The following is a 13,016-nucleotide window of genomic DNA, read 5'->3' as shown; positions in this document are numbered from 1 at the left end:
CATGTTTCATTAGCCTAGTAATTGTTGTCAGTTATTATGTGTGTTGGGTTTTCTCAGGTACTGGGAGATGGAAAGTGTCTGCAAAGATCCAGCAACTCCTCAATACACTCAAGAGGCCAAAGCGTCGACCTCTTCCAGAGTTCTATGAAGATGATGATATAGAACTAGAAATTGCAGCAAATCCTAAAGATCCAAATGCGCCCAAACCAGAAGGCAGTTCGATGACTTCTGCAATTGGAGAGCAACTTGTGGTTAGTATTTCCACACTAAAGTACTTACTAATTTAATAGAGATAGATCTTTTCCCAAACTACTGTGTAATATTATTGCATTAGTTTGTAGACTATTGTAACAGTACTGATGAATCAAACTAAAAAAAATAAGATAGTAATAGCACTTCACACTTTTTCAAAATTTTACCTCCATGTCTCCTTAGAGGTTTCTACTCGTCGATGAATAAACCATTGTATTCTTGAAACTGCTTAGTGCAACCACCATAGTAGACAACATTACGAAGGTTATTCAGTAATGGTTCTCAATAAATGCTTTTATTCAGTTTTTGGTGAGGAAGTAGAACTTGTGGGAACGTTTGCAGGGAACAAGGACTGAGGAATTGTAATTACTGTCTACTTCTCCTGGATTCTTTTGAGAAATGTGGGAAGACACACTACAACTTGCCTGTGATTAGTGATATACCTTTATCAAGCATAATTTTGTGATATGACTTTTTACAGTGAAGAAAAGCATGCCTTTATTCTTTTACTTGCATTTTTTATTAACTTTTTTGGATGAGAATAATCACAGAAAGTAAAAATTTTTGCTTGCCATTTCATCGCTAGGTCAGATGGATATTGTTACAGTTTATCCCAGACATTTTGTCACAAGTTATGGTGAATACTGATTTCAGCCCTCTGAAATTAAATTTGTTGGCAGTCCTCCAAATACTGTCTTGAATACTTTGTACTTACGTTAGTTAGTCTGATAACTACATACAGTATTACATTCTTCCTGATAATGGGTTCTCTGGTGTAAGATAATGAGAAATGGCTGTGTGTTCAATCCCAAGAATACTCTAAATTTATTATTTTGTGGAACAGTATTCTCCGAACACACAATACCACATTTTGGGAGAACTTTTTGCTATGTGTTTGTACTGCCTTTCATTGCCAAGAAAATTTCTTGTGTTTAAATTCACTGAAGCAACAAAAGGTCATTGCTATGGATGGAGAATACCCAAAATTCAAATACTAACACTTGAGGCACCAATTCATACTATAACACAGTTCGAAATTTTAAAAAGAGCTAATTGAATGTAACTTTCCCTATTTTGAGTCCCTGGATCCTGTAGCAATATGGAGCATTACAACGGGCACTCTTTCACCACTTCTAATAGTTACACAGTATGGAAAGTTGCAGCAGTGGATTAAATTAGATGCTGCTGTTGCTTCTCATTCTTGAAAGTGCAACAGTAGATTAGAACCATTTATTTTCAGAGCTTCTCAGTGTCTCTCATAGATGATAAGGCTACAGTTTTTAATATAAGTATTAAGACAGTTTAGATAAAAATACAATTGTTTTATAGGTACCATCTGGATTACCAAGAAATCTGGAGGCTGCCATTCAAAGGTATGGCTCTGCTTCATACAAAGCTCCTGTAGCAACAGTTCTAGACCCCAATGGAAAGCTGACCATCACTCTGACTTATGGTTCGTTTCATTCTGTTTGGCTACTTCTGATACTATTTAAAAAATTCTGAAGACTGTTGTTAGTAGAATCAAATACATTTTTAATTTTAGTTTCTTAATGAGTACTAACTGGTACATTCTTATTACAGGAAAGCTTCTCAGTAGATCACAGAAAATTGCTTACACTTTGCTTAACAAGGCCTTTAGCAAAGGCGGTGATACTTGTCTGAAGCCTGGTGACAGAATTGCCCTTGTTTACCCAAATAATGATCCTATAAATTTCATTTGTGCCTTTTATGGGTGCTTGCAAGCTGGAATTGTGCCAGTTCCAATTGAAGTTCCTCTGACAAGACGGGTAAGTTTTTTTATCCATCCAGTTTTTTCCTCCAAAAACTAAATTATAATGTAATGTGTCTTACAGATGTAACAAGTAATGTGTTTTAATAGATTTTGCAGCAGTTATTATTCTGTTCAATTGTATCTTCTAAACTGAAGAAAAAGAACATTGAATGGGAATGCTGTGGATGTCATAGGTAGTAGCTTATTTTCTAACACTTCTTATCATGTTGAACAGTGGAAATTCCAGGATGGAATGACAACAGTAGTGTCAAAAGGATAGATCACTACTCACCATATAGAGGAGAAAGTGGCCAGAGATAATGGTGTGTGTGTGTGTGTGTGTGTGTGTGTGTGTGTGTGTGTGTGTGTTTTCTATTTCAGAAGGCATTTGAAAGCCTAAATATATGTATTTTTGTTTTGCCCCTCTGTGACTCACTATCTCTTCTATGTGGTAAGTATCAATCTATTTTTTCCATAATGTTTTTTTGATCTGTTGTTATTTGTGGTTTCAAGTCAACTTTTTACATTTGCGCTCACCGTCTGTGTTACAGAGGACATTTAAGTTTTACTTTTCACATAGGTGTTGGTATTTTGAACTGATTATTCTCACCAGATTTGCTAACTCTAATGTGTATATGCAGGATGCGGGATCGCAACAGATAGGATTCCTGCTAGGCAGCTGTGGCATTCAGGTTGCATTGACATCCGAAGCATGCCTAAAAGGTCTACCAAAAACTGCCACTGGTGAAGTAGTGGCATTTAAAGGTTGGCCCAAACTGCAGTGGTTTGTTACTGAACACTTAGCAAAGACACCAAAAGACTGGCTTCCCCCTCCAAGACTGACAGATGACACGCCTGCATATATAGAGGTAATCGCTGAATAATGTCACCTTACTATCAGATATTTAGATTATTGTCTCATAAACACGGGATTTGTTTAGAGATAAATCTTGGAATGTTTTGTTACAAAATGTGGCTACAATATTCAGAACACTTATTTTGTTGTGTAATAATGAATTGCAGAATGTAATGCAACACCAAATATCTTAAAGTGTATTTTTCACTGCCATTTTCATAATTGGTTGAATTAAAACAGAATCAAGACACATCTTGGGACAATTTTAGATTTTGCTAGATTCATTATGATTCTTTCTCCTGGATTTAATAGGTTTTTTCACAACCTACAAAAGAAAATACATGGTCTGAAAATTAATGTTAAAGTTAGGAGGGTAACCATAATGAATTCCACATAGTTCTGAACAAAATTTGGATCATACATTTGCACAATTCTAAACAAAATTCAGATCAAACATTTGTGGTGGAAGGTGTGTATTGGCAGCTACCAAGTGGACTGGCAACAGTTCACCATGGAGAAGAAACAGCCATACAGTGACTTCAGCGTGTAGATGTTTTTATTTAAATTTTTCAGAGTCAGTCTGTCTGTGTGTTTGTGCATGCATTTTGTGTTTATATTTTTTTTAAATTTTTATATAGCATTATTTCCTTGGATGAACAGGAAATATTGTCATATGCCAATAACAAAATGTAAGTATTCAAATCATGATGATGATGATGATGATGATGATGATAAAGTAATGTAATAAGAGCATGAAAGCTTTCATGAATATATTCCTTGTTGAACAAATAAATGTAACGAGCCCATAGAGGTTACGTCATCTTTCTGAAGGGCATTTAGCACAACTGCATTGGCATCCAAAGACGCAGAAATAACAAAAAGCAGTTGAGTTATTTTTATTGCTTATGTTATACTGGTTCCAGACAGCTTATTCTTGTGGTATTGTTTAGAGTTTGTAAGCTGTTAGTTAGTTTTTTCCTACAAAATTGTAATTGAAGTGACATTTTTGTTTCATCTATTAACATTTTTTTCCCTTGCATTTCCATTTAGATTCATTTTTTAATGTTATTTCTCACTGTTTTTTACTCGTGGGAATTTTTCATTTATTAATGCAGTTTGATTACTCTGAAGTATGCTCAAGTACCATTTCATCCCATGAAATTTGTCAGGTCAAGATTTGTAGATTGGTTTCATATTTTGTTTTTATCTAATGAATGCTCTGTTTCAGTACACAACAGACAAAGATGGTTCAGTCATGGGTGTCACCGTTACCCGAACAGCTATGCTGGCTCACTGCCGTACACTCACAATGGCCTGCAGTTACACTGAAGGTGAAAACATGGTGTGTGTCCTCGACTTCAAACGAGAAGTTGGACTGTGGCACAGTGTTCTCACAAGTGTTCTCAATGGCATGCATGTGATTTTTATACCATATGCACTCATGAAAGTTAACCCAGCATCATGGATGCAGATGATCACCAAATATAGAGGTATGTTCATAACTTTTCATGGGTACTTACTATTTCTCAAGTGCAATGTTTTAGAGCTGTTGTAGTTTTTATCTGTTTCAAATGTCAGTTGTTATGACAATACCTGTAACCTTAAAACAGGTAATGCATTTGGCAGTAGCTATGCTTAATAACTTTATTGTATGCATTTGTGGAAACTAATTCCCACTATTTGAAATGTGGGCTACTATTTTTCTACTTATAGTCTCAATTGTGACATTAAGTTTGCGTTAAATTGACACTACACAGCCAGAACAAATGGAAGTGTGTGCCTGGAAGGACAGTGTTGAATTTTAGTATTAATTTTGTGAGCACTTGTTTCCCTTAGGCAAAATTTATTTCTCAGGAGAAAATAATACTAACTCTGAAAGGTTAATATTATATTTATCATCCCCCCCCCCCTGCCCACACACACACACACACACACACACACACACACACACACACACACACACACACACACAGTTTCCTTGGATAGGATTGAAGAAGAAAAGCTTCAATTAAGGGAGTGATAAAAACTGATAGTAAGACAAACTGGTGGAGTATATTTATTGGCTCATCGAAGTTGCAAAAATTAATACTTGATGGCTGAGATGTGCCTCCAAAGCTAATTGAATAATTCATACATCTGTCATGATAAAAATCGTGTGAAACAGAATAGTACATTCCTGCTGTCATGGATGGAGATGCAGTTTCAGTATCATTGTGGGACAAGTTACAATGGCACACTTGGACTGATAGTCTAACATGAAAACATTTGTTAATTGCAGTTGCCCTTATTGTTCATGTCACATGTACAACCTCTGAAGGCTTTGAAACTGAATTATTTCCTGCTCTCCACAATAACTGGATTCCTTGTAATTGTCACATAGTTAAGGCAGTTCAGAGACACACAGGGAGGTTCATGACAAACTAAGAGATTACCACTTATTGTACAGAGGAGGAATGAGTGTTTGAAAGCAGAGCTGCAGGTTTCAACTTTATATTTATAGACCTATCTACCACTTAACACTTGATTTATACTGTGTTTAGCTATATTTATTCACACTATTGTTCACTTTCTGCACAGGATATTGTGTGAACATATTAAATAAAAAGGTTTGATAGTTTTCATTTCATGGTCTTCTGTACATAAGTCTAAACATTTCACGTTTTCATTAGTGATTCCAATCAAACAATATCGAAACAAGAGGCAACTGAAATCCTGTTTCTAAAGCTAAATATTAAATTAACACATAATCATCCTGTATAACACTTTCTGTGTTCTTCTGTCATTCATTTGTACAAAAATGTTCACAGCAAGTGTTGCAGTTGTAAAATCTCGGGACCTGCACTGGGGCTTGTTAGCGACGAAAGACCATAAAGAAGTAAGCTTGTCATCACTCAGGTTGCTGTTAGTAGCAGATGGGGCAAACCCATGGTCGCTCTCCTCGTGTGACCAGTTTCTTGGTGTCTTCCAAGCCAAAGGCCTTCGTCCTGATGCCATCTGCCCATGTGCTAGCTCCAGTGAATGCCTCACAGTGTCTGTGCGAAGGTGAGTAACTCCAGAAACTTGACTGCATCATCTGTGAATAGATGCTATGAATATGTATTCATGTGTGTTGTTAATAATTCTAAGACATAGGCAATTTATGGCAATCTATGACTGAATGTGCATATTAATCTATGAATATCTTTTCATTTGTTTGGTTTAGTGTTATTACTGATTGTAATTGTTTGTATTCTAATTAAAATGGGTTCATTTTAGAGATGTATAGAAAGAAGTTTTAAATCCTGACATACAGTTGCTATCAGTAAAAGAAAATGGGGTTAAAGACAGGAATGGTTTGTTCATTTTGATTATTTGTTAAATTTGGAAAATAAAATTTACTTCAATATCTGCTTTTTCTCAGTGGTGGGCTTTATATTTGTGTCAAAACTGCATTTATGAAGGGTCTGTTTATCTTTATTACCTTGGTTTGTTGGATATGATTTACAGAAAAAGGAAGATAACTTTAAATTTAAACTTGAGGCCATAACTGTGTCATAAAAAAATTGAGAAACTGGGTAGGCTTTCTAAAGCCAAAAAGAGAAACTGATTACAAGCAGAAGTCACAGGTTGAGAAGTGGTATAGTTAGGTTTAATTATGTAACTGCATTCTTTCAGTCCTTTACACATATACTGTAGCTCGTAATCCCAGCTGGAAAACCTTCAGCGTACACCATAACTTCTTTTATATAAGTACGTTAACAGCATGAAATGGGTTTCTGAAACTATATCCTAATCACCAAAGAAATGATTGCTTATATTAGTAAGGAACTACTTATCATGACAGGTTATTGTGTAGCTGTTTTGCTACTTCAACTGAGCATTTACCCTGTACAGGCTTTATTAAATTTGTTCAACTCAGTGGCAGTTGATGAGCAGTTCACTACATGCATGTTCCTCCACACACTGAGAAAATTGCTTCTCACATTTGTTCCTCCCACTGTCAAACATATGTACTCATTATTTTCTATGAGATGACGTAGGATCTCTGATGTTTTTTTTTTTTTTTTGCATTCTTGCAATAAGCATGAACATGCATGTAGTGAACTAGTCATTCACTGCCACAGAGTATGTCAAATGTGACAACATTTGTCACAGCTTACGGACACATTTCAAGAAAAGAAACTAGTTGTGCACTAATACACCATAAAAATAGTTCTTTAGTAATTTTAGCAGTCCCATTTCTTTTATTGTGAGATATTAATTATACATCAGTTACGTATCATTACACAACTAGAGTTTATTTGTGTGTACACAGGCTAAAACAAAGATTAAAAAATCAGCAGGAGTGGTATTATATATATTATGAACACCAGATAAACTGAAGCGTCGTGAGCCGGGGGTGGGGTTGGGGAGGGGGGGTGATAAAATGAGACGACGAGTAAAGAGAAATGTTGTTTTAAGTTAGGCACTATGTGTTAAGAAATGAAGAATATAAAGTAGAACTGCACAAGAAAGAGCAAAGGTTTTCTTGAATAAATACTTAGTATGGGAGTTACACTATATAGTGTACAATTCAGAGCCTCGGTGAAATCATTTCAAACAGAACTTCATCTTCTTCAGATGATGGACCAGTGAAGATGTTCGTTCCTACATATAGATACCTCCTTTACTATAACTGTTTAATTTTTTAAGTTACAGTGAACACAAGCAGTTTTAGTGGATGCTAAATGTGGAATTTGTCAGAAACTGGGAAAAGAATGTTATTGGAACAAAAGAAAGTCTAATCTTGTTCCAACAAATTGTCCCAATGGAAATATATAAGTGTTTATATGATACAAATCGAAACAAAATTCCCAATATAACAGATATGCCCTAGATTGTGCTGAATAGAGCTAAACCACTACAACATGGATATTAATAATTCACTTTTCAAAGTTAATTGTGTCAAAGTCAAATTAAAAATACCCCAAAAATTTCATGATCCTGTTTATTGCAGAAGTTGTGAACAAGCCTCAAATATAAAAAGTCAAGGGAAAATTATAGCATAAATGTTAGTTTAAAAAATAACTACAGAGGCTATTTACTGTCATGTAATTTTAATTTTTGCTCAAAAGCTAGTTTTGTCTTTTAATTTATCAGTTTTTTGTGATAATAATACTAACAGTTCTTCCTTTAAATTTATCTTAATAATTATGTATTGCAGCTATTTGTTGCAATTTATCATAAGAATTACTTATCAATATTAAGAGTAGTTTTTAATCATCTTCATTTTTAAATGTTAGTTAAGAAATCTGAACAAAATAAAACTAGGAATGATTTTTGCACATGCTATTGTTATAAAACACTGCAATTAAAATGTTCTGTGACATTTACAGACCTGGCAGAGCTGGAGTAAATGCTACTGGTAGAGGAGTTTTGTCAATGTCGGGTCTCAGTTATGGTGTCGTTCGTGTTGATCAAGAAAATTCACTGACCTCTTTGACGTTGCAAGACTGTGGTCAGGTCATGCCTGGCAGTGAGTATAAATACGTTTTAACTATTTTTGTTGTTGACAGTTTTTGAGGTCGTAAGGAACTCTATCCACATTTGCATAAATCGGTTTCAATCAAAATAACAGATACCCTTTGTGTATTGTGCAGATCTGTCAGTACCATAACAGAAAGTAGCAGTGTAACAATATAACCATGTATCTATAGCTACAAATGTTACAGGAAAGTTCTTGCAGAATGTAAACACTTTTGGATTAAAGGAGGCCACTCACTTGAAAAGCAGAAGCATTGAGTTGTCAATAGCCTTATACAAAAGAAAGAAAACTTGCTTGTTTTCAGAGTTCTCCTTTGATGAGCCAGAGTAAAATACCGAAGCATTCAGGTACATGCACGCCACTGCCACTACAAGGTTGTGGCTGGATTAACAGTGCCAGTGCTTCGTTTCTTGGCAGGTGGACTGGTTGTGGTGGGGGTAGTGTTGGGCTTGGTGGGTAGAGGGAGAAAGATGCAGGGAGGGGGACTAAAGGTGGGTGGCTAGTGTCTTGGAGGGAGGCAGTTGGTTTGCCTGCTAGGAACATGGGAGGGAGGGGTGGCAGGAATATGGGCTAGACATGTAAGCCACTATTGTTGGGGCCGATGGGGGGTGGGGGGGGGGGTGCCATATTCTGAAGGTGGTGGTGAAAAGGTGGAGGAAAGAGAAACTGTTAGGCAGAGGATGCAGGACAATGGGTTACCTGAGATTGAGGCCAGGATGATTATAGGAGCAGAGGATGTTTTAAAAGGATAGCTCCCATCTGTGTAGTACAGAGAAGCTAGTGATTGAGGGAAGGATCCAGTTGGTCTGGGTTGTCAAGCAGCCATTCAAAATGAACATGTTGTCCTAAGCCGCGTTTTGTGCTCTGGTGCATGTTGTGCCACTGGGTGCTGAACTTTGTTTATAGCAACAGTTTGGCAGTGACATTCCTCCTGGTGGACAGCTGGTTGGTAGTCCTACTGACGTGGAAAGCTGTGCAGTTTTTGCAGCAAAGTTGGTATATGACATGGTTGCTTTCATAGGCTGGAACTGGGATTGGCATAAGGATGGACTAGGATGTTGTGTAGGTTGGGTGGGTGACAGAACACCACTTTAGGAAGGGTGGGAAGGATTTTGGATGGGACATCCCTCATTTCAGGGCAGAATGAAAGATAATCAAAGCCCTGTGAAGGATATGGTTCAGTTGCTCAATTCCAGGGTGGTACTGGATGTTAGGGGTGTGCTTCTGTCTAGCTGATCCAAGGAGGTGGTGGGAGGGTTTAAGGGTGTGTGAGGATATGGTGTATGGCTCCGGAAATCTGTTCATGGACTAGATTTGGTGGGTATTGCCTGACTCTGATGCCTCCATGAGACATCCAGCATGCTGGTAAAGGGAGTTCTCATCACTGCAAGGGGCTTACACCATCCACAAATGGCAAGGCTTGTATGGGAGGAATTTTTTGGTGTGGAAACGATGACAGCTGCAAAATGCAGGTACTGTTGGTGGTTAGTGGGTTTAATGTGGACAGAGGTGTGGATGGAGCCATCATAGAGTAGGAGGTCAACAACATCCAGGAAGGTGGCACATTGGATAGTGGGGGACCAGGTGAAGTGAAGTGGATGGGAGGGATGATGATGATGAGGGTATGAAGAAACAGAGGTTGGGTGTTTGGGCTCTGAGTCCAGATCAAGACAATATCACAATGAACTTGAACCAGGTTAGGGGTTCGGAGTTTTGGGAGGCTTGGACGTTTTCCTATAGATAGCCTATAAAAAGGTTGATATAGGAGGATGCCATGTCGGTGCCCGTGGCTGCGACATGGATTTGTCTGTATACCATCCCATCAAAGGAATAGTAGTTGTGGGTCAGGATATAGTTGCTAAGGTGTCATTCAGTGGGGACACAATAGCCAGCTATAGGGGGTCCTCGGTCAGGATATAGTTGCTAAGGTGTCATTCAGTGGGGACACAATAGCCAGCTATAGGGGGTCCTCCAAGACTGTTGGGTTTGCGGATTCTGGGGAGCATGTAGAAGGCAGGTCTGCGGGATATTGTTGTGGTGAGAAAGGCGGTGGACTCAGGGGAGAGATTCCGGGAAGGGCCTACAGATTTCAGTAAGGAGGTTATGTTGGATTCCTGGGATGGGATCACTATGACAGAGCTTTTAAATGGAGGATTCAGACAGTCAGCAGAGGCCTTCCGTCAGATAATCACTGTGACTCATTATGACAGTGGCAGAGCCTTTGTCTGCAGGGAAGATGCTTGTGATCCGTTTTGAGGTTGTGTATGGCTGTCCTTTCTTCTGTTCAAATGTTAGTGTTCTTAGGAAGAGGCCTTGGAAAGGATGGTGAGGCCATGTTGGCTGTTCGGAATTCCTGGAAGGTGATGGGGGGGGGGGGGGGGCATTTAGGTGGGAGGAGAGGAATGTCACTGTTGGATGGTGGTGTGAAATGATAAAAGCAATGTTCAATGTTGGGATTAGGTTGGCTTTGACAGTTCCAAAATGGTTAAACTTTGGCAGAGAGCTGAAGCTGAGGCCTTTGGATAGAACTGGAACTTCTATGGTACTGAGGGTTTTGGTAGAAACGTTAACAACAATGTTTTGTGGGGTGTTGGGAGGGAGTTTTGGAGGATATGGTAAATTGAAGAAGTCAGCTAGGCAGGTTCTGGATGCTATGAGGGGGGTGGCGAGGACGTGAGTAGGATGGGTGTTGATCGAAGGTGGTGCCACAAGGTGGGAGTAGGATGTCAACATGTTGGACATTTCATGGAGGTGGTACCTGGAATGCTCCTCCAAGTGTTGCAGTGCAAGAGTTTTTCTTTTGAAGATGTGTATGTAATCAGGATTGCACAGTAACAGTATCTTGCCAAGTCTGCTTGCTGAGAAAGTAGAGGTAGTTCTTGGATGCTTGTGCCTGGGAGAGATGTTTCTGCAGTACCAGGTTTTTGAGGGATAGGGCTGTCACAATCTGAAAAGGAGGAGAAGGCGGCGGCGGCGGCGGCGGCGGCGGCGGCGGTGGTGGTGGTGGTTGTGAAATGAGGGGTGGGATCCAGAGAAAGAGATTTTTATGGTTAGGTTGCTAGGAGGGGATTCCATTGTTTAGACAGCATTTAAGGTGCAGGATGCAGGACTGGGTTTTAGGCATGGTAAGGAATACTTTTCTGAACTGGAGCAGAAGGATGGAGCAGGGATCCATTAGGGTACGGGTGGTGTTAGGAAATGGGAAATGATTCAGGGAAGGGGCAAGTGAAAGTGTTAGATTGTTGTAAGGGGAAATGGATAATATAGTGTGAGTTCAGGGAGTGAAAAGGACAGAAGAAACTGTGCTGGGACAAATAAGATAGTTTTGTAACCTGAGGATATTTGATCATGCAAAAGTTGTCATCACATGTGGTGAAAAAGGAAAAGTGTAAAATTCGGATGGCAGCAGTGTGTGAGGAGGGAGAGTGGAAGTGTAACCAAGGCAAGTAGAAAAATGGTATAGATGTGGGAAGACAATATAGCAGAGACAGTTTGGGTGTAGATTATGGACATTCACAAAGGAGGTGTGTGTGTGTGTGTGTGTGTGTGTGTGTGTGTGTGTGTGTTTTCTCCAACATAGTACCGGCCAGGCTAATAATACCAGTGCTTTATTTCTCAGCTGGTGGACTGGTTTCCCCCTTCTTCTGTCCTGTTACCTCCTCCCAATTCATGTCTCCACATCTGGGAATGCTGTGTGGTGATTCCCATTCCTCTATGCCACATCCATATAATTCCACTGGCTGATGGGCAACATGGTGATCAGTCAAGCCCCCATAGGCTCTTCTGTGGCCAGAACTACAGCCACCATCTTAAAAAACCAGAGAGATGAGAGATAAAAAGCACCCATCAGCCAAAATCAGTGGACACAGTTGAAATGATGCCTTTATTGCTGATGCCAGCTACCCTTTTTGTTGTTTTGTAAGGAGTTTTCATGACTTTATACTCTCTGTACCTTACAGTTTCATGACTTACGTGCTCAATTATTTTCTCTGGGAGTTTTTGTGAATTTTTAAGCCAGCAACAACTGATTGTGCTTCTCCTTTCATTTTTCACAGCTATTACATTCAGTCTCTGAGGTGCAGGTAATTCAGATCACAACCAAAAGAAATGGTAGCATTTAGGGTGAGCCAAAAGTTACTGAATTACTAATGATGTCACAGTCGTGTCTCAAAGAGTAAATGTAATGACTGTGAAAGCAGTTTTCTTTAGCATCAAATTCAGAGCAATAGATGGACATTCAGTTTTTCATTTTCATGCTTAGTTAGTAACACATGCATTTTAGATTGATCAAACAATTCTTTCAAATTTCTGAAAAGCATTTACAGTTGCAGGAAATGCACGCCACTGCTTATCATAAGGATACAACTTATCAAAACTTGATATATTATCAGTACTTGGGAATGTCTTTGTGACCATGTAATATTTTGTAGAAGACAGAGTACTCTAATAAAAAATTACGGTTTATTTGCAGCAAGAGAGATGAATAAAAGATACTGTTTGCCCATAAGAGGGCTCGCCTGTGGACGAGCACCATCTGACTAGTGGCGCAACAATGATAGATAGTAATGTTGTGCCAGTTAATTGGTTTCTATAGTTGGTGCCACTACATCCTCTTCCACACTAACAACTATAAC

General features: G+C 38.7%; 1 protein-coding gene across 2 annotated transcripts in view; it reads left to right on the top strand.

Moving 5' to 3' along the window:
* Window positions 1-13,016, top strand: part of LOC124803897 (disco-interacting protein 2 homolog C) — a 605,756-nt gene that overhangs the window by 523,186 nt on the left and 69,554 nt on the right. For both annotated transcript variants that reach the window (XM_047264711.1, XM_047264710.1), the window contains 7 exons: window positions 58-251; window positions 1,582-1,705; window positions 1,834-2,039; window positions 2,665-2,892; window positions 4,108-4,369; window positions 5,687-5,921; window positions 8,234-8,373. In XM_047264711.1, coding sequence (XP_047120667.1) covers window positions 58-251; window positions 1,582-1,705; window positions 1,834-2,039; window positions 2,665-2,892; window positions 4,108-4,369; window positions 5,687-5,921; window positions 8,234-8,373 — 1,389 coding nt within the window. The remainder of the gene's footprint in view (window positions 1-57; window positions 252-1,581; window positions 1,706-1,833; window positions 2,040-2,664; window positions 2,893-4,107; window positions 4,370-5,686; window positions 5,922-8,233; window positions 8,374-13,016) is intronic.

Source organism: Schistocerca piceifrons, chromosome 1 (genome assembly GCF_021461385.2).
Source record: "Schistocerca piceifrons isolate TAMUIC-IGC-003096 chromosome 1, iqSchPice1.1, whole genome shotgun sequence".
NCBI classification, from domain to species: domain Eukaryota; kingdom Metazoa; phylum Arthropoda; class Insecta; order Orthoptera; family Acrididae; genus Schistocerca; species Schistocerca piceifrons.
The sequence above is the reverse complement of the archived record's forward strand: the minus strand, read 5'-3'. Positions and strand labels throughout refer to the sequence as shown.